General features: G+C 44.5%; 1 protein-coding gene across 2 annotated transcripts in view; it reads right to left on the minus strand.

Annotated features, from left to right (window-relative positions):
* KIF16B (kinesin family member 16B) overlaps positions 1 to 22935 on the minus strand; it is a 3050718-nt gene that overhangs the window by 480007 nt on the left and 2547776 nt on the right. For both annotated transcript variants that reach the window (XM_069608346.1, XM_069608345.1), the window contains exon 24: positions 16814 to 16903. In XM_069608346.1, the coding sequence (XP_069464447.1) occupies positions 16814 to 16903 (90 nt within the window). The remainder of the gene's footprint in view (positions 1 to 16813; positions 16904 to 22935) is intronic.

Below are 22935 nucleotides of genomic sequence, written 5' to 3' on the forward strand. Positions count from 1 at the left end.
TTGATCCCACCAGGCTCAAGGGAAGAAGACTCCGGACTGGATCTTCTCTTAGTCGTTGAAGGGGTAGATAGCTCAGGACTGCAGCAGGGCTTCACGGGGACTCGGGGTTGCAGCAGCCGTCTTATTGTCCATTTCTCTTTGGTTCCTTGTAGTTCCAGAGGCGACTCTGCCTTCTAGCTCAAGAGTCCCACCTTTTATACCAAAATCCCCCATTCACACAGCCTGGCTGTCAATCACTCAGCAGGGGGGTTGTCCAGCCCGGACAACCACCTCAGCAAATCAATACAAAGTGCGACTTGGGTCTCCAAGGAGACCCTGTGTAGGGGGTGACTACACCCCTCCCGCACATTCAGCCCACCTCGACATCCAGACGCCAAAGGAGGGCTTCTGGTCAGAAGTCCACCATGGGTCGGCGAACAAAGGAGGCAAACCTGGTTTGCCGCGCAAAGAAAGACCCAAGAAGGATGTTAACAAAAAGAAATGGTGATTAAACCCAACCAAAGCCGAAATAAAAAGTATTTGGGCTAGCGGGTTTAAAGTTTGAGGCCACTAAAATAGCCTAAAACAGTGAGGGCGAACGTGTGGCACGCGTGCCGCTGCCGGCACGCCGAGCCGTCTCTGTGGGCACGCCGTGACTACAGTCATACACTGTAGTCACGGCGACGGCTCCCACAGTTCTCTGGGGAGAACCCTGAAGCCATGCCCCCTGCTAGGACCCTACATTGTCTGGCGCTTTGGAACGTGGGATTGGGGCTGGGAAGCGCAGCATCACGCGCGGTCTGGAGTGGGTGGGGTCCCGTGCCGAAGCTCGCGCTATCCTCGTGCCAGTTGCCGCGCCCCGTCGTCACGTGCAGGTGCTTTCTTTTCCCCCTCGGCCTGTCCGCACGCGCCAAGAGACTTAGATGAGCGTGAGACCCGCAGGGCCCCGGCTGGCAACAGTGACTGCAGGAGCCACCACGATTGGAGCGAGCTCTGCGGCCTGCTACACCGCGGCCAGCGGAAGGAGTTAGTGGGACGTGAGGAGAGGGCCCGCTACCTCACCCATAAACATGACGATGTTTTCCCACAGGGAGCCAACTCTGAGGTATATACTGCAGGGGTTGAACTTGTCTGCATGCATTTGAGCGAGGGGGTATGGAGTGTAAAGCGGGGTTTCGATGTGGGTTTCATTTTCCTTAAAGGCATGGTCTAGTAAAAAATGTTATTTAAAAAATAGATAGGCAACATAAAAAAAAATACTAGCATTCTCTTTTTTAAAACTTCCTATGTAAAATTTTGAGCTATTCAAGCTCAAAATTCGCAAAAGCAAGCATTTTGTGAAATAGATGCCCTCCTGTGCTGGCTTTTGCTTTTGCGGCACTAATGAAGGAAAAGCCAGCCAGCTGTAGTAAACAAAAGCTACAGCTGGGTGGCTTTCCCTTCATTAGTGCTGTATGCGGAGGACAGGGACCGGAGACCAGAGCAGGAAAGCTGCAGCTGAATCTCGGTAAGTGCTATTTATTTTTTTAAAAAAATAAGCACTAGCTGGGGTTTTTTTTCTAGGTTTTCCGGGCTGGAGGAGCCCGGAAAACATAGAAATAAAACCGCAGCGTTGTATTTATGTTTGCGGTTGCTTTTGAAGCGACCGCAAACATAAATACAACGTTATTGTGTTGGAAAGCGCTGCGCTTTTTCTTTCAAAGTTTCTCAGGCTCCTCCGGCTCGGAAAGAAAAACCAAAGCTTTTTCCAACACAACCGCGTTGTGTTTCTGCCTGAATCTGCTTTCCCATTTGGGGCTCTCGGGCTCCCCACGGGGAGCCCGAGAGCCCCAAATGGGAAAGCAGATTTAGGCAGAAACAACGCAGCATTTAGCATTTCCCATTTGGGGCTCGTAGAAACACTACGCGGCATGTAAACACAACCGCGTCGTGTTTCTGCCTGCTGTGGCTTTCACTTTGGGACTCCGGTGCTCCCCTGGGAGCACCGGACACCCAAAGTGATAGCCACAGCAGGCAGAAACACAACGCGGTTGTGTTGGAAAACGCTGCGGTTTTTCTTTCCGAGTTTCTCAACTTGGAAAGAAAAAACACAGCGTTTTCCAACACAATAACGTTGTATTTATGTTTGCGGTCGCTTCAAAAGTGACCGCAAACATAAATACAACGTTTTTAAAGCTGCAGTTTTATTTCTAAGTTTTCCGGGCTCCTCCAGCCCGGAAAACTTAGAAAAAAAACTGCAGCTAGTGCTTATTTAAAAAAATAAATAAATAGCACTTACCGAGATTCAGCTGCAGCTTTCCTGCTCTGGTCTCTGGTCCCCGTCCTCCGCGTACAGCACTAATGAAGGGAAAGCCACCCAGCGGTAGCTTTTGTTTACTACAGCTGGCTGGCTTTTCCTTCATTAGTGCCGCAAAAGCAAAAGCCAGCACAGGAGGGCATCCATTTCACAAAATGGATGCGCCCATGTGCTTGCTTTTGCAAATTTTGAGCTTGAATAGCTCAAAATTTTACATAGGAAGTTTTAAAAAAGAGAATGCTAGTATTTTTTTTTTTAATGTTGCCTATCTATTTTTTAAATAAAATGTTTTACTAGACCATGCCTTTAATATGGATGGATTGGTACGCATTCAATGTGAGTTGTGCATACACTCTACACTGGTATCGTCCATGTCCCCTTATTTCTATTTTCCATCCCCAAACAGGTTTTCGAGTACTAATGCACATACAATATTGTAATGTTGCATCAACCGTGCACGCTAATTTAAACACTTAAAACGACCTCCATATAGCAGCCTGCTTCTATAACTTTATCTTCCATTGAAACGTGTGATATGGGAAACTAACATGGCATGGAAACAAATGATTTGTAAGGTATAAATTGGGGCACATTTTGGACCCATTTGAGGGCACAGACAAGTAGTGCGCTGAAATGTTATTGGTCGGTGGCGGGATCCACCCACTCAGACTCCCGTGGCATGTAGGTTTGCGGTGGATCCATAGTACAGAAGCAGAGTATTTTGACTGTTAGGCTGCGCTTCAGAGTTGGTATGCGTTTTGAACGCTGACATTTTGTAGTTGCGAACTGGCATGTTTAGTCAACTATGTAGTGTTGGCATTGTAGCCCCATCTTTACATGCTGGGGCTGGTAGCTTTGTTTAAAGTTAGAGTGAAGTTGTCTATGACGGTGTTCATCCAGCTGCACAAGGATATTTGCAATAGCCATTGGCGACTTATGTGGGGGAACTAAGTAGTGCCCATTTGTCTGTCTCGTAGCTAACGGCTTCGCTATTTGCGCAAATTAGTTGTTGCGAATTACGGATTACAAAATCAGGCGAAGCATAGATCCTTTTAGTCGACTGATACTAGTTGAAAATAGTTTTTGTTCCCAAATACTCCCACAAGTCCTAACATGAGTCCTGTACCAGCATTTTGTCTATTTTGGCAGGAGGATTAAGAAAACAAGAAACTTCAAAAATGTGCAGGAGAATTAAACTTGTACGGTGTACTTTTTTCTTGTTTCCTCCCTCTGAATTGCTGTAATGGGCTTTGCACTCCTTGTCAGTATAGTCGTGGGTGAGTTATGGGAGTGGAAGTATAAAAAAAATCAAATGCAGGACAGGTTGCTGATTAATGTTCAACCAAATTAAAGGCATTCGGCATGAAGTCCACCTGAGCATGGACACTAGGAGTAACCTCACCAGACCGGTGCATTTGGGGCTGGTAGAATAACTCTGGGGCAATGTGCTCGTCTTGGAAATGAGATGTCTGGGAGGCACAGGGTTTGTTTACTGGTCCTGCACTTGTAGTCTGGCATGAGGTGCGTTATTAACACTACAGAAAAGGTCCAATATGTCTTTAATATAGTAAGCGAGGTTCAGTGCTGCAGTAACGCGCCTTTCATGTAAAATGAGATTATTTAACCTACAGATGGAGACCTTATTGCAGCTACAAGCCTACGCACAGTCTCAAGACTCTACTATCGGGTAATCTCCCTTGTCTGCATGGATGTGGAAGTCACAACATTTGCCTGCTGTTGCACAGGTGGATTGCAATGAATAGTTTTAGAACTGGTTATGACTGAATCACTGTAGTAAATCTTAGTTCTCCACTAACCTTCTTGGAACACTAATGCACACAACTGACCTCATAACCTGCCACAAATTGCCATGAAGGATACGGCACTTTCCCATTCTGTCCAGTTCAATCGATTAATTGCCAGTTTAGGTGGCAACTAGATTTTCCTGCACCATCCGGAACCTTATTGAACAGGCTCTAAATTACTTGATGTGGTCTGAAATAACCACCATTTTTAAGAGGTGAACCAGGTGCCATATTGGGATTCTGTTTTCGCCCAGTTAAATAACTAGCGTGCCTGGCATTGGGCTTTCTGCATTGCATGGTCTCATCACAGCCTGCTTCGTGACTTGACAAATCTAATGCACATTTTTGAAGTTTCTTGTTTTCTTAGCTGCTTTTTTTTATTGGGGGGCATGTCCCCACACACTCAATATGTACTTGCACTACCGCCTACCCTACCCCCTGAAAAATTTGCGAATGGGCCAGGGCAAGCTCAACCTGGGTAGCTCCACACTACCAACCTGTCAGCCCCATCATAGTGTTATTTCTATATAGATTTCTCTTCATGAGTTGTCTGAAGATCTCTAAAGCCTGTTATAAAATCTATGTGGACACCCTAATTTGTATATGTATTGCAATGTGAAGGGATGTCACTGCAAGTGACTTTGCAGTGGCTCTGTCTGTCTTTTTCTTGCTGGTAGATTCTATCCATCAGCAGTAATTTTTGGATACAAGCCTTTTGCCTCATTACTCCATCTTCTCGGGTTGAGAATGTAGTTCTGTGTTGGGATTCTTCATGGTCTGTGTGGATTTGTCACAGTTTATTATGTACCTTTTTTGTGAAATGTTGCAATAATGTAGGGATAGATTTGTATTGGGTCCTTCATCCGTCTTTATTTTGTGTTTTTTTGCGTTTCAGGGCTGCTTGATCAGAGTCGTACCAAGTGTTACGTTTGGAGGCATGTTTCAGGCAGATCCTCTTGACTGGGGCAAGAATGTCAATAGTGTTAGTAATGACGAGCTGGAGGTTGCTGAGAGCAGAGGTAGAGTAGGCAGTGGAAGGAGAGGGGGATAAAGGTGGATGCGAAGGCAGCAACCGACACTTGTTTCCTCGGGTGGATGTCCGTGAAGGAGGTTGGCAGGGCTCAGGGAGGTGTGGTCAGTAGACACAGGACCCAGCTAAGAGGTGAGGAGGGAGTGGTCTGACCAGGAGAGTGTGGTGGGCGGAGAGCAAAAGATCAGTGTGGATAAAGGCATCGAGAGTGTGTCCAGCTGAGAGGGTAGGACAAAAAGGGAGAATGGAGAGGGAGAGCGAGGTGCAGGGGTCACGAAAGAGAGTGGACCCCATGTTAGAGTACTCAAGGTGGATGTTGAAGTCACCCAGGAGGATGAGTTTAGGGGTAGATGTAAGGAGAGAGGAGGTGAAATCAGCCCATTCAGAAAGGGACAGGGAGATAGGTCCGGGCAGGGAAGAAGTAAGAGATGACCAGCTTGCTGAACAGGCTCTCGAAGGAGGAGTAAGGTTGAGTGGGTACGAGGGAAGAAGGGACCCACTCAGGGAAGATCAGGGCAACCCCAGCACCAGCACCAGGTTAGGGTGGTGCTTAGAGATGATCTTGGAGCCATCATGGAAAAGGGAGTCAAAGCAGTGACTGTGCTAGCATTGAACCATTTCTCGGTAAGAGCGAGATCATCGAAGTCAAGGTCTTCGAGAAAGAGGAAGATGTCAGCAGAATGTTTGATAGTGGAGCGACCATTATATGTGGCAAGATGAAGCAGGTCTCTGCCTTTAAAGGTTTTCCGAGGAGGGGTACAGAGGCGTGGAACACCTGATGGAGGAGGGGGGAAAGAGGAAGAAGGAGTAGCAGGCGTAGAAATGAAGTTGATGAGGGACCTCAGGCACCGGTGAAAGAGGACGAGGTTGGGTTGAGTACCCTGTACCATGATAGTGTCACAGCGATAGACATTAATGATACACCTCGATGATGAGAAGCCCGCCAAAAGTACTTCCCATCTAGTGCCACCATTAATGGGTGAGGATGAGAAAGGAGAGAGAGAGTAGAGATAAGATTAGGAGTCCAAAGATCTGGAGAGGGGACAGAAAAGAGGATATCATTGACAGTCAGTCTGGAAGTTGTGCTGACGTAGATGTCTGCAATGGGTAGACCAGGGTTAGTGTCCAGGAAGTCTTTTTTGAACTTTTTCCATTCAGAATTTGTGAGAGAGGGATGTGAGAAACCAGAGGGTGTCTCACTGACTAGTCCCAAAAAATCTATCATCTAGGTGGCCAGGACACGGCCATCGCTTTTGGATACAGTTCCTGCGGGTAGACCAGTGCGGGAGGATCACCTAGGTGAGGGGTCCTCAGGGACTGGGAGTGGGACACCTGATGGTGAGATGCAAGATTAAAAGGTGTACGACCAGGAAACCAGACTGAAGAATCTTGCATTGTGTGTCAGAGATACCTGGTTTCCTCCTGCATGACTGGCCGAGTCGGGGAGGAGCAGCAGCCGCGGTACTATCTGTGGCTCCAAGATCAAAGCAGCTCCAGGGAAATCAACAAGCCGGTGTGTTGGGGAGACTGATACAAGACTGCTCTGTGTTGAAGCCAGGGCTGCAAGCAGCAACATTGTATTAAGAGCGAAGAATATTAATGCGTGTTATGAAAGACGCGAGTAAAGCTCAATTGCAGATGGATGTTTGAACTTTAATATGAATCAGAGAAGGTACGATACAAAGTAACAGAGTGATCCGGCACTGCAGGTGTGCTCAATGGAAGGTCTCTGTTTGATGTATCTAGGCAAGAATCGGCAGAAGCGAAAATAAAGTTTAAAGTGCTATGGATAAAGTGAATCAAACAGGTTGTGCAACTGTTTAAGCAAAATCCATTGCATAGTCGAAAGTCTTCAATTTTTGATAAAGAGTGGAAAGCAAGGAAAGTGAGATTACAAGGTCCAAGCCCGACTGAGGGAAACCTATTGTAAACTTGTGTTTAGGTGGGTCTGAGCCTGACTGAGGGAGACCCGTGGTGAACAGTAAACCCGAGAACTTGTTAATGAGAAAATCCTAATCAGAAAGGAACTTCGTCATTTGTTTGTTACTCCAGACACTCTTCAAATAAGAGACTTTTATTGGGAAAGAGACTTTGACGCAAAAGGCCCGGATATCTATGTTCCGAACTGCATCCTCGTTCTAGAGAAGCCAGAGTGTGTGCCAATATCGAGTGTGCCACCTTGTCCCGTGCTGAAAACGTGGGGAAGGGAAGCTTACTGCTCAACTATCCTGGCATATTGTTTCTTGAATGCTTTTCTTTTGCATACATCACTTTCCCACACTATTTGTTTTTAGAGGTAAGGATTAGCAATAGTTTTTTTAGTATAGGCCCTTTTATTTTGACAGAGACTCCACTGGGACTACTATTATTATTTGATGGACGTAGCTTGCTCCCATCCTTAGAATTAGGTTTAGATAGGTGTTCGACCAACCCATTGAAGTTCAATGAACACCCTTGAACTGTGATCACTTGTGTCTGTCTTCACTGTTTGATACACGCCTTGCTTAAAAGGGAGGATAGGTGGTAGTATAGCACTTAGGATAGATAAGGGGGATGGTGAGAGCCATAGGTGTGGAGGAGAGGTGAGCATGGAGGATAGAAGGAGATACTGCACAGCACAAGTACAAACTCCCCAGGCAGCCTAGCAGCGAAAGATTGTATAAGGCACAGAGATCTAAGGCACAAACAAAGTTGGGAACGGCCAGGGAGTACACAGATGCAGTAGAAACACTTGAGTACAAAAGGGGTGTATAGTTTTAAAAACATACCTAAGTTCATAATTTCAAAAAAGCACACACAAGCAATGCCAAAATGAGGGTGTAGCGTTGTAAAAACACACCTAGGTTTGAAATGTCCAAAAAGCACAGAAATACAATGGAAGATGGGAGTGTAGCATTGTAAAAGAAACACACTTAAGATCGAAGATTAAGTAGTAGGGTGGGTAGGGGTGCAGTGAGAGAGAAGAGTAGATGTGGTGGTAAAATCAAAGGATGGAGGGAAGCAGTAATGAGAGAGAGAAGAGAGGGAAATTGGAGAGACAGTAGAGCATGAGTGAGAGAAAGGTGAGAAGGTGGGTGGAGTAGGGGAACTGAGAGTAGAAGGAGAAGGCTAGTGGTAGAGAGATTAAAGAGAGGATTATCAAGGCATGGAAGGAACAGTGATGGTGAATACCTGCGTGTCTAAAAGGCAAAACCCTTAAGCCATTTCTGTGGGGAAACCATTTTTGACAGGAACCTGTCAAATGTCCCTGCGAAAGCTTGGGTAGAAAAGATGTTAGTCTTAAGGCTGTCACAGAAGACAGTTTCTTTTTTCAGATAGTAAGGGTTACCAATTTCTAGTACCAGTCCAGGATCGAGGGACACCTGAGTTAGGATGTGACTGTTTCTTCCTGGAATAGAGAAAGAGACACAGCCTTTAGGCCTCTTGCTGAATAGAAAAAAAAAACATCTCAGGGAGTTGGCATTATATTGAGCCCATCTGTGACACTTCTTGCTTAAGATTGCAACATTCCACTTGCAAATCGTACTGTAAGTATGTCTCCCCACCATCACACAGCTCTTAAAAGGATCAATATCCCTATCCCCACTCAAAGACAAATAAAAAAAACTCCCTACCCTCATTAAGGAATTCAACTCTCTCCTGTGTAGGATCCCACTCATGTCAAATGCAGTTATGTCATCTGAATTTGAATTCACCATGGAACATGTCAAGACTATCTGAGAAGCTACCTCAATGGGCCAAGGAGTAAATCATAGTGGTGAAAAAATGAAGAAAGGTGTCACTGTGTATAGAGATCTGATAGTTGCTGGCAAAGCTACAGCTGGGCAAGGGCTAAACTACCGTTCAGAGTGGTCGCCACATTTAGACACCATTTGACTTCTCAGTCTGTGTAATATTCTCATCTCACACAATCACAGCATTCCTTTAAAACTATTCTAGAATTACTGTTTGTATTTTGGGATTCAACCCCATCACACCCTTCCATTGCCCATCCCAGCCACCCTCTGGAAGCACTTTTTCTTTCTTCTTCCGAGCCCCACTACCACCATCCCCAATTGATCACTCTATTTGTGTTTCCCCATATGGCCAACAATAATCACTTGCAATCACCAACAGTTACAGTGAGGAGGAACGCCAACTGGCTAAAGAAACTTACAGTAGCTCACCTTCACCATCCCCCCCAGTGGTCGATGGACTCCACATGCTACCAAAGGTATCCAGATAATGTCCAGGTACTATCCTGAAAAGCAGACGGCAGAAAACAACAAAGGATAGCTTTTCATTTAGTTTTACCAAAGAAATAGCTTGCTCGCTCGTACGAATACTGTAATTCCAAAAATGAGGAAATTCAAAGATAGCAAGGGCCCCAAAATCCAGGGATTCAAAATGCAAGGGTCAGAATCTTAGACATACCTGCAAAATACCTATAAGTTCATACTAGTCTCCTACTTCAGTGCACTGCAATGATGAATGGGCCTAGGCTCTGCACATGTAATTGCAGGACTTGAGATTTCTCAGACAAAGAGCAGAATCTCTGTTATAATCACTTCCCTCTTGTAAGCCTTTTGTTCGTTCTTATCAGTTGCAGTCTCACTGCTACACTGTGTAAGTTATTCAGAATCTTTGATGACTCCCTCCTTCCTGGCAATGTAGCACCAGAAGACAACTCATTTTGTGGTGTGTGTGCAACAATATCTAAAACAATATGTAGTGTGCCCATGTTGTCTACACTCATCTTAAAGTTTAAGGCTGAAAGAAAATTACATGAACTAAGGAGAATATAAAAAACACTGGCCATATGACCCCATATCCCACTGGATTGCCTAGAAACAGGTAAGATGTGTATTCCATCAAAAGGACATTCCCAGAAAGGGGAAAGATTAGTGGCACTGAAGAAACATTCTATCAGGATTTAATTGTGCTGTTAGTCTTGGGCCTGAGCTATGAGAAAAGCTGAACCCATGTCGCCTAGTCTATCATCATTGTGAAGTAGAGGTGTTGACACACATATCATGCAAGCCACATATCGTGTCACTACCACCTAAAAGATGTGTGCCTATGGGGTGGACCGCTAAAAATTCACTCTTTGTGATTGCTAAAGACATCTGAAGTACATTAAAGAAAACAGTGGTGATTATTTGCCTTTGTGGGCACCTAGAGGATATGGGGGTGAGTGTATCTTTTGTACAGGAAATTAGTCACATGTTTCAAACATATGTGTTTTGATCGCTTGCAGTTGAAGTCATTAGATACAGGGGGCCTGATGGTCTTTGCTTGTCTCAAATCGAGCAGTTGTTATCGAGCAGTGGTCAGGCTTTAGCACAGACAATACCAGGGAGCAGAGGCAGGAAAATCACCTTGCCTAAAACAAACTTCATAGGTTGATGTCCTATGGAGCTTGAGGACAGAAGATGCAGAGTTCTGAGGACATGACGGGAGACACACTGAACCCCTATAGTGCAATGGGTCACCACAAGATCTACTTAGCCCAAAAGAGGAACTGGGCTGTACTCTAAAGTGCAACATATCATGTGAATGGGAAGAGGACGTTTTATATTCAGAGGAGCCACTGCAACTCAGTAGGCTAGAGGTACCTCTTGTCTCTAGGCAGCAGTGACGCATTGTCATGAGCATGTTTACTGATGAAGTGGACAAAAGCCGTAGGGCTCTGAGGCAAAGTTGGGTGTTCATCCTGGTGCTTTGATGTTTCATCTGGTTCCTTACCCCACTGCATTGCCCAAAGACGTCTTTGCAAATACAGAAGAGGGAACTAGGTTAGGGTGACTCTGTACCACACTGTCCCTGAAATGACTTCACTTATTTACCACAGAGTGCTTCCAGTGTAGAACTAAATCTATTCTCTCACAGGGTATAGGACCACTTCCCCTCAAAACAACCAAGAACAACGTTTAAAATGCTTGCTTCCATAGTGGCACACAAGGTGCAGGAGTGAAAAATAATTACGGCTTAAAAAGGATATGCAGAATGTGTAACAATTTGCTGCCCCAAAACGTGTGTGGGAGAAAACATGCGGTTTATTACCGGAAGCCTTAGGCTGCCCAATCCAAATAGAGGTGTGGAAAGGAAGACACACTCTTAGAACAATGGAGGAGTGTAGCATGTTCCAATTTACAACTATAGGCAGAAACCAAATAACTTGTCAGGGTGGGTCATGGTGGGGAAGTGGCTGTGATCTAATGCCTATGGCATTGAACATGACAGGATGCACACAGCTTCAGTGTGCAATTGCTTGTGAAGCAGTTTCTGGTCCAACAAGTATGTTGCAGAATACTGCAGCGGTTGGAAATAAAAGGACAATAGGGCACTGCGCAACAGGGAATTTCTTCCAAAGACAGGGTGCCCCCTTGCGCAGAAGACCAAGTAAGTGCACTCAGGGGTGAAAACCTTGATTTAATTTGTCGTCTCAAAAATGGGCACCAACAGAAAAATGTGATAAGCTTGCTTATGATATTGTATGCTGTGGAACAATCTTGCTCTGCTCGTACAGTATAAACAAACAGTTTATACAGCAAAACTAAGAAATATGTGAGTCATGCAACCTGCTTGCCACAGAGCAAGTTTGCTTCCTTACTGTAAGCATTGAATTCACGTTTTTCTCTCAAAACCTTACATGCGTTCATCCTCTACACCAAAACTGTCCTGCACACTGTAATAGTGCAGAAGGAGGAGACTGACACACATGTGGCATGGTGATTGCTGTAGTCTTTTATTAGTCACTAAAATAAAGAAAAAACCTAACTTTCCCTAGCTCTAAAAGGTGAGATTCTCTGCCTCAACTAAAACACTAAGGGTTCTGTCAGAAAGTCTCTGTAAATCACTGTCCTGTGTCATAACCCTACTTATGTCCCTTAAACTTAAAACTAAACTAGGAGATGAATGCGACCTCCTTGGTCCAGAAGAATGACTCCCTTCTTCTGGACTGGGGCTACAACTTCACTGGCAGGTTTTGGCTTCTTCTAGAGGAATATCTCCCTTCCCTGGGTCAAAATTGTCATCCAACACAAAAGGCAAAGTTACAGCACTTCCCTCTGTCAGCCACACTGCTCATCTTTTAACACTTTTTATCAGAAAGGCTCTACAGTTCTGGTTACCAGGAGAATAACTCCCTTCTCCTGTGGTATCTGGATTTTACAGTGCAACTCAACCAGTGGGAATGACTCCCTTCCTCTGGCCTTGGTTACCAAGATAATGAATCCCTTCTCCTGGTATTTGGTGTTATGGTTCAACACAACCAGGGACAATTGCTTCCTTTCCCTGGTCATGGTTGCCAAGAGAACGACTTCCTTCTCCTGGTATCCTTGATCCTTCCTTAAGGATATTTTGCAACTGTCAATATTAATGCTATTTAGGGTCCCAGACCCAGGCTTCTCCACATCTTGAGTTTGGCCAACTTGGCTCACTATCCTGCCATGAGGAAAATGCTTTGTGCTTTCTTTGTGTTTTGTGTGCAGGTCCCAGACTCGTGGCTCTCTACTCCTTTGCTCTGCCCAACTTGGTTCACTCTCCTGCCAAGTACTGCCACGTGGAAGATGACTTGTGTTCTTTTCTTGATACATGTCGTTATAGTTGGGGGACTTATATTGGTTGGGGGTCTTATATGTGCCTCTATTGGAGAACCACTCCTCCTTATGGCTCAGCCTACTTCTCTGCGTCAGTGGTTACATCCCATCCACTGAGTTCTGGATGTGTTCTACTCGCGCGATTATGTGGTAGCCAAGACCCTCTCTTACCCTCACCGGCCAGCCCGTTCCCTCACATACCTTCCGGGCACTTCGCTGGCGGGCTATGGTTTGCCTCTGGGTCTGTATTCCATCTGCTTGGGTCTCTTGTGGCTTCCACAGGCTTCTCCTGCACTGCAGCGGCTCTGCAGCTTCTGTCTCTATGCAGTATGCATACTCATTACAGACCGTGTGGACCAACTCCCCTGCAAGGTCATATTATTGCTTCGCCAAGGGTCCTCTGGCATCGGACCTGCTGGGGATGCTGTCTGCTTCTTTGCAGCGTCTTGTCTGCAGCTGCTTGAATCACCCCCACCCAGCAGCTTCCTGGTCCTCGGTTCCACCTGGGATGGCTGAGCAACATTGTAAATCCTTTGTTGCTTTTTCTCTCACACTACCATGTATGACTAGAATGCTCACCCAAGTTACATGGAGCATTCTTTATGGCTCTGCATCTCCTCCTTGTACCAGGACTTGTCCGGTACACTTCCTTTGGGTAGTCTATACTCTTCTTCATCTCAGTATTTACAGACTTACAAAGGTACACAGGAGTACTTGGTAAAGTCTTCTGGTCTATGGGGTATGGAGGTGAGTAGGGTGTTGGATGAGTGGTGTTATTCTGCATTCTTCCCAGTGGGGTAATCTCTCCCGCTGTGCACCACCCCCATGGGGACTATCGGGTAGAAACCTCACCACCCTGGCTTCATGGGAAGAGGCTCTCCCTTGGGGAGAACTGACAACATCTCGGGATTCATCACAATACACAACCCTATGTGTCAGGATTACGGCTTACCTGAAGTTTGTGAGTAGACTTGGTAGAGGGTCCTGTTATATGCTTTTGTCGCAGACCAGAATCCCGCAGGTAAGGGTGATCCTCTCTGGCAGCCACACCGCCCGGAAACTGGTGCTACAGACAGCATAACCCCCAGAGTGAATCCCAAAAATAAGTGAAAAACCCACAAGGTGTAAAAAGAAAACGTTTTGTGTGTTACAGTAGATTTGCAGTCCAGGTTTGCTGAATGATAATCCACAGGATGACAGGATGCAATTAAAGAAAGCAAGGAATTTATAGAAGCACCAGCAACCAAGGTACAGTAAAAGGGTGAAGGAATCAGACAAATAATAAGAAGTCCAATGAGCAATATACTGCAGAAAGTAACAAAAACGAAAGGAAATTTCAGGAGAGAAAATGGCAGGCAACAGAGTCAGGAGGGAAGGATCAAGAGGGAGAGGCAAGCGGGTAAAATGAACTCACAGAAGGAATACGGAGCACTGAGCTAAGATAGCGAACCTTGGCATTGAGACGCGGTCTGTGCATCTGACTGTGTTTACCTTTGTAGGAGCTCTGCGATCTGTGCGGCACCGGCAAGTATCCGGGAAGCAGTGCTAGGAAGCCTAGTGGCAAGTCAAGTTACTATAGTACACGGCACACTCTGGGCACCATGTTGGGTCAGGGAAAATAATCCAACCAGACAGAATTAATGGTTCTGGCAGGGTGATGCCTCCATTTGTGCCACAAGGACCAACGTACAGCAGAGCGGTATGTGACAATATGGGAGGTGGGGCAGGTGTGACTATAGAAAAAAAAATAGTTACATGAGGAGAAAGGGTGTTTGAGCATGAAAATCCAGAAACAGTAAAATAGAAAAGATACACAAGCCACACAATCGGAAAGATTAAGCAGACGTTAAGTAGCCAACATGCAAAGCGATGACCCAAGTGACCACCCCATAGGGAGTGACTGGATATGATAAAGGATCCCTTCCCACAGACGGACTGGATGCAGAAACGATAAAGCAGGATAAATAACAGAAGGGCGCACATGAATTACTAATTATGCAGCACACAATATGAAATAAAAATGTATTTGCTTCTAAACCACAATTTCTCCAACAATATAGGTATTGTCTACGTTTTTGGTTGATGTTGACAAATATTGTTAAAAAAAAAAGATAGTTAATTTATACATTACCATATATATATATTTATATGGGATAACTAATTAAGGCTAAGGACATAAAACGCAATTTGAGGGCCTGCAACATCAACACTATGCTAACAATTTCAATAAATCAGTTTAATGTACTTATTTTGTCACTGATGCACAGTGTATACATTAAACATTTGCAAACTCTTTTCTGCTTATCTTATCTAGACAAGGAATAGAAGTTGAGCATAGGAATACTATACAAAGGGGTTAAGCATTCAGCTTGGCAACCTGTTAACATTGAAACAACTGTATCATATATATGTCTTTAAAAATTGCTTGAATACTTCTAGAGAATGACATTGGCTCAAACAAGGTGGAAGCCTCTTGTAAAATTTCAGTAGAAAAACAAACGTTAAACGCCAGGAAAAGAAGCATTAGCAAAAGGCACCCAAGACGTTCTCTGAGACTGAGCGACTACAGATGCAGCTTGCACAGCCAAAAGAACACTGCCACTGTAGATATCTGCAGCGTCAATAAACACCTCGGGCCCCACCTGCATCCCAGTCCTGTTTTGCTGTAAGGGTCTTGTGCCTTTTTGGTGTGCACTCTCTGTTGCATGCAGCATGCCATACAGATATGACAATATCCCTGGTTCCACCTGGCATTAAGACATTGCCCAGGAGTTAAAACGAATGTTTAGATGTATGAAAAATCCTGCATTGAGCAGCCAACAGAACAGAATTCCTGAATCAGGGTAACAAGTGAAAAACATGCTGAAAACGAACATGGCAGCTTAAAGGATATTTGGAGGCACTCTTATAATGAACGGTATGCATTCTTTTTTGGTAATATGAATGACATGTCAACAAGGAATTGGTCTTGTTTTTTAGCTATTGTAAAAGCTAAATTGATGGCTGATTTTCTATCACAGGATTTTCATATCCTACCATTTCATGTGCTAAACTAAGTTGTCCTCTCGATCAAGGATACTATTCCACCTGAACCGCTTCTTAGAACCATATCTACATCGGACCTCTGACACAGACAAACTCACTTGCATACATGCAATTTCCCTATAAAACAAAACTAGCCGCCATAAAAAAACCTATTGTTTCTACAATTTGACGAAGAGGAGAGAAACATTATCATTGTCATTATTACACATTATCTCCAGCAAAAAAGCACGAGAGTTAGGAAAGAAAGCAATTATAGCTTATATGGCCTCTGTCACGCATTATTTATATGGTGAATGCTATGGACAACACAGTATTTCACAAAAGGATGTTGTAACTAAAAGCACATGAAAGCACAAAGAGTGGGAGGTAGAGCGGTTCCTCCCTCTAGAATGGCCTCACTCTCCTCCCCCCTCCGACTTGAGCTGGATCTTCTGAAGTTACGGACACTTCTCAAGACTTTCCTTTTCTCCTCTTCCTTCCCTCGCCCCTCCCGTGCTACCTCTCCTTCTGCCGCTACAACTGGGGAGTGGTCCCTTCAGAGTCATACAGGGGCAAGACCATTCCCCACCAGTCACCATTCTGTTTAGCTAAGATTGTCTTAGTATCTGCACCTTCTTCTGTCTTTCGGCGCCTGGATGCCTGTGGGCTTTGGCGCCTTATAAATCCGAATAACATAACATAACCCTTGCATCCATTGCCAGCACCTGCCCTCAGGCTCCCGTTCCCTGATTAACCTAACTTGGTCCACCCTGCCCACTGCACTCATCCTTCCTTTCCCCCCTTTTTTCCCGCTTTCTTGGCTCCCCTCAAGCAATTCCCTGCCCCTGGCCTGGAGGGGGGCACCCCAATGCAATTCTCCCTCTACTCCCTCACCCCCTGAACTTACAACCTTCTCAAGAACTTGCCCGGTTGGATTGTCACAAGACCGATATAACTTGTCTTTTTTTTATTCCCTCGTTCTCCCTCCCCCATTTTGTCTTGTGGCGCTGGCAACACTTGTGTATAGGCACCATACAAATGGCCACATATCCAATAAATAAAAGTAAATGAACACTTCCTTGAATACTGAAAGACTTACCTCTGAATGCTTTAATTTCAAAGTTTTGTGCATTTCTCTAAACCGACTGTATCGCCTAAACACTGTCCAAGTCTCTTCTAGCACTGTTATCTGTTTATCAGAGAAAAGAAAAATCATATATTGCCCATTATAAGAGAAAAATCAATTCATAATGCACTTCTTTACATTCGAGTAATAGGGCAAGAATACAAATGAATAGGCTCTCCAACACGATCAAAAGTGTTTAAGCAAGTGACAAGCAAAACTATTTGAAGGACAACAGGAATTTACTAGTCAGCATACTCAATATTAAAATCGATGAAGAACAGGATACACCCACTGTAGATTAAGGGCAGAATGTTGGTGGGTTGCCTTTCTTTTTATTTTTCCTCCTCACTTGGGAGAAGTGAGAAACCTAGGGGTATTATCCCATGTAGACCCCGAGATTCCTCTATTCAGGTGGCAGTGGGAAGGGCCGTCGCGGATTCTATCCCTGGGGGTAGACGAGCGAGAGTAGATCAACTGAGTAGGCAAGCCCGGGATTGTTCTCATTGGAGTAACCTAGACGAGACATGGTATACCCCCTTTCCAGTTATCCATCACCCTACTCTCCCTCAGCCATTATGAGATATTGTCATTGCTGTCCCGTTCCCCCTTCCTCATTACCAACAGGTAAGAAAAGGAGTTCAAGAACAGGGAAAAGGGAATCAAGCACATTACCCCGTTTTCTACAATTACATGTTTTTTGCCCTTTTCCTGAGAGTAATTTACCCAATTTACCCACAGTCTCTAGGGAACACTACAACTCCCATAATTCCCTTTCCCTACTGAGTTACCCATGTACTGAGAGGAAGAAGAGTCAAGCAGGAGTGATGAAGATTGCCCATATGGATAACACTGAAGAGAGAAAGCTACAAAAAGAAGCAGCCCTACCTACTCTATGGCCATGTCTCATTAACAAAGCATGGCAGAGTCAGGCATGGGATTTCAATCAACACCTGAAGCTTATTAAAGGCATGATCCGGTAAAAAATGTTATTGTCCCTACGGGTCGGCCATGTTTTTTTAAGCCTAATTGGCTCGATTTTAGAAATTTCCTATGGACCTTACCCGAGTTTTCGTCCATTAAACGCACGCGAAAACAGGCACCTGGGCGCTGCCATTTTGTGATAATCCTTTCATTTCCCCCATCGCCCTGGCTGACCTGCTTTTGCGGCACTAAATCAAATCCCCCGCCCCTGAGCCTGACATTATCAAAACATTCATATTCCCCGCCTCTCTCCGTGACGTTACTGTGCTGCGTAGGCAAACGCACCCAGTCGTCTTCTGCGCGACTCCACACAGAACCCGGAAACCAACACAGATCAACTCACAACACAGCGCGCCACAATTCGGAATATGAAACTGTACTTTAAAATGAAACAGCAACACGGTACATTTGGTTAAGTACATTTATTTGACATTAAATGTTTAGAGAATATTCAGCAATTGCCATATGAACTCCGAAAGCCATTTATTTTCTTTATCTGTATCCGCAATAACTGTTCCGTTTCATCTTGAGTCACGCGCTGTTCCTTTATGGTGCACAGGGTGTTCATTTTCATAAAAAGAATCACTTTGGAAGCACGGTGAACCGCAAGGCTGTTCCATCAACTGGGCACTAGTCCAGCATAAAGGTTGATATGTTACTTCTAGCCACTAGTACAGCGTAAGGGCATGTGGGCCCTTGGCGATCGTCCCATAATATGGTGATCGTGCTCCAGTTGTTGACACGATGCTGCAGGTGTCTGCTGAAGAATCCATCCGCCGGTGTCTCAACAGATGGCAGTGGCAGAATGGGATCAAATACCTGTTATGAAAACAAAAAAATTACAATTGGTCTCGCTAGCCGAACTTCATTAATATTACTCATTTTATTTATTACGGCCGATCAGAAACTATTTGCTTGCAAGGATAGTTCAATGGAGTATGTTTGTCTCTAAAATCAATGCGAAAAGTAACGAGATAAATCGAGGCCAACACACAATGAGAAACGACTGTTTGTCTACATGCCTGTGTAATGATACGATATATGATATGGCATGTGTAACGCGCCTATACACAAGTGTTTCAAGGCGCGACGAGGCAGGAGGGGAACAAGGGGAGACAGACAACGATACTACTAGGCCAGGTGTCATTCAGATCGTGCAAGGGGAAGGGGAGAGGGGGGCAAAAGTGCTGTACATGGTTAGTAGAATACAAGATAAATAATAGGGCCAGCTGGTGGCAAGTGCAAGGTAAGTGCCGGGAGAAGGGGCTGAAGGATACAGAGACAGTCCCGTAGTGCAGGTAGGCAGTGCAGGGAAGAGTGGCTGGGCCAAGGAACGAGATAGTTGAGACCTGTGGACCTGCATGTCCATGTGCCCATTACGAACACATTTCCCTTTCTTTTCCTAGCTCTTCATTCATTCATTTATTCATGCATCCATTCATTGATTCTTCATTCCGGTATAAAAGCGTCTAAAGATTTACTCACATTATATTTGAAATTTCCATTGTGTCTCTGCGTAATGCAGTCTGTAAATCCGACTGTGCTCTTGACAACGATTTTTCGTATACTGAACTAACATGAAACTCGGTCAGTTTCAGAATTTTCTGCCTTATCGTCTCTTACGTTATTGCACACCCCCTTCAAATGAAGTTCTTTCGGCATGGTCCCTGTCTCAAGGTAAAAAAACAATACAACCTTATACTTCCAGTGCTACTTGTGGGACTCTTCTGGCCGCGAGCTGAAAATCAAAGCCGCTGTCCTTCGCATTCTTTATTTGCAACATCCTGTAGTAAAGGCATCTGTGAGAACTTGAAGTTTCAAATCCATCTATGTAGTGCGCCTCAATGTGAAAATGCGAACTGGCTTCTCTCCCAAATGCCACGGCCCGCTTGGCGCGTTCTAAGGACCCCAATTTTGTCCCCGTTGCCTGCGAGCTTTGCAGCCCCAAAGAATCATAACTATGGAGACATTTAATTTTTGGATGAAGGTCAGGGAAAGTATAAAGTACCATAGGAGTTCCGTTAAAAGTGAGATTTATTGTTTGTTTGTTTTATTGTTTGCAATACGCAAGCCTCCCCTCCAATAACAGTGCGCAACAGTGCGCAGCATTTACATTTACATGAGATGAGACATGAGAAAAATATATACATACACATATATGAGGTGAATAGAGAGAATTCAAAGATGACACCCAGCAATTTCACCACCCATGATGGTGAAGGTAGGGGTTAGGGTTCCAGGTACACTGTACAATAACATTTATTTACAAAAAGACAACCGTATTGCAATTATAGACATATAGACATGGTCAGCAATATTCAGACAATGGTCAGCTTGTTCGCCCCCCATGATGGTGAAGGTAGGGGTTAGGGTTCCAGGTACACTGTACAATAACATTTATTTACAAAAAGACAATCGTATTGCAATTATAGACATATAAACATGGTCAGCAATATTCAGACAATGGTCAGCTTGTTCGCCACCCATGATGGGGAAGTTAGGGGTTAGGGTTCCAGGTACACTGTACAGTAACATTTATTTACAAAAAGACAATCGTGTTGCAATTATTTAAACCGGGATTTGAACCTCACAACCAGCTCCCCTTTGGGTGGACATGGCACAGTTGCAATGTTCGGTGGCAACACATCACTGCTCTGCACAGAAACGTCCAAAATTCCATATCTGTGCTTCTCTAACACAGCAACAATAAGGCCTTTTACAAAGTCGAACTGCATTTCATCATAGACTGGTTGGATCACCCATTGCTTCGTTCGTTTTGAAAAGCGCTTATTGTAGCGAGGCATCCTTACTTTACCCCTAGTCGTAGATTGTTCACGTCCGACATTGCTGTTATGGGCCAAGACCGCTAGTAGAGTGCGATGTTTCATGCCCCGATAGCTAAAATGCAAGCGCTTTGTTCTGTACTTGAGGCACATATTGTGGAACACCTCCAAACCTCCTGTGTGACAGAATTCTGTCAGTCCTCTCAAATCTTTTGATAGAGTTTTGTCGAAAACAATCTTCTCAATGACTTTGTGTGTCGGTGAAGATGGAATCAACCACTTCTTCTTCCTTGCCTCCTCTGGGGACAATGGCCCATGTTCACATTGGTTGAAATGTTGGTTTTCTGACCAGCGGTGAACGTTGATACAGTGGTGCATCAGTGACCGCCATTTTTCAAGTAGTATTTCCACTGACCCTTCACAAGTTTTTGAGCTCCACCAAAGATGGTTTGTGATAGACTGGGACCACTGCAAAATACTTTCAAAAGCTTTCTTTTTTCCTGCAGCTGAGATTTTCTTATTGATTGATTTAGCAAGATGCCATACGTCCAATTGATGATTAATATTTGGGAACTGCTCTCTCATTGTCTTGGCAATTGAAACGTGTCTGTCCGTGGCTATGAGTTCGATGTCCATTCCCCTTGATTGTAGATCTTGCACTGATTATATAAATCCTAGTTTCTCCATGGCCACTGAGGATGTACATTGTGACACCTGCACGACCAACGAACTCACAATTTTCTTACTATCCATGTCCTTAAAGTGGTAGGTGCAGTACTTGGCAGAAAATCCAGGGCTGTCGCACTGTCCCATAGCCGGCTAGCCTGATTCGTTTCCCTTCGAATGTACTTGCTAGAGACAATTGTTCAATTTTCCAAGCATCACTAATGGCCGGAAACCCATAATCATGTTGGTATTTGTAGTACTGCGTTTTAGAAATGAAATGGAGTCCCACAAACTGAAAGAAAGCCTCTAACTTTCTAAAACTGAAGCCACTAAAAAGTGATGCAGCTGCACACAGTAGATTGCCTGCTGGCATTTTCCCCAGCATCGGTTGTGCAGACCATGAGAACATATGATTTAATCTACAGGCGGCATTTATTTTGACGTTACTACCTTTTATTTGACGAGTCACATTATTCAATGGCTTCCCACATACTTTCCCCCTCTAACGGAATGCCCACATTTCAGCATACTTATAATATCCATCAAACAACTGTCGAATACAATGTATTTGCTCTCTTTCATTAGATTGTCATCCGGCGTCAACGTTGTTTCGGCCTGTGACGTTGTGGAGATTTCAACACATTGGAAAGTAATATCGCTGATATCAAGTTCTGATCCGTCGATGGATGCTGCTGGTTCATTCTCAGTCATTTTAACATCTGTTACTTCAGCATCAATGGGAGAACACAACAATGTCGACAGGTTTTTGGTTGGCAATTTTTTGGCGGGTGTAGATTGTGTGAATTGATCTTCAATATGCGGTGGTGCGGTCTCACTGTAGCAATGGTCCAATGCAACTTTGCTGTATTCTCCAAACTCAGCAAATTCAGTTTCTGGCCATTGGACAGGAGCATCTCGAGCCTGAACACGCTGCGCCTCAATGAATAGTTCCTCCATAGTGTACATGGTCTGCCAAGCAACATCTCCCATTCGCTTCACTGTCTGTGTATGTATAGTTCTGACACCCACGGGTAACTAGAGGAGAGATTGGAAAAGGGATGTTCAGTTTAAACACAAGATAAAGTGTAGTCCAATTGACTGGAAAAAAACATATAATAGTCCCCAGCACAAACATTTTTGAAAAGTTATGAACTGTTTGTGACTAACCTTTTTTTGGTTTCTTTTCTTTGCAACTTTTTTGACTCTGCCTTCAACATCTGCACGCTGTAGCTCCGATTCGTTTCCGCATGTCCTCCCTTCCTCTTGCGCTGCAACGACTATTTTCTGTATCCGCATAGACAGCACGGAATGAGGCTCCATCGACTCCCTGAAACATAGTACTTTCATTACTATGTTTCAAAATATTGTTAGCATAAAACACACGTGAGGACGAACACACAGGTACATCTCAATAGCCAAACACGATTTAAACATTGTTTGGAACAATCAAACGACAAGTATTCGACCAGTGATGATGTAATTCGATGGAACTGTCAGTATCCATACCTCTGGCTCCGCATGGACTGCCATGAATGGTTGTATTGGAGCGGAGGCATCAGCATCTCCCTGAAACACAGTACTTGCATTAGTATGGTTTTCAATATTTGCAACATTACACACTTGGCGTCGACGGCACAGATACATATAAAGAGATAACCACAAATG

Source organism: Ambystoma mexicanum, chromosome 4q (genome assembly GCF_040938575.1).
Source record: "Ambystoma mexicanum isolate Mex_15411 chromosome 4q, UKY_AmexF1_1, whole genome shotgun sequence".
Lineage (NCBI taxonomy): Eukaryota > Metazoa > Chordata > Amphibia > Caudata > Ambystomatidae > Ambystoma > Ambystoma mexicanum.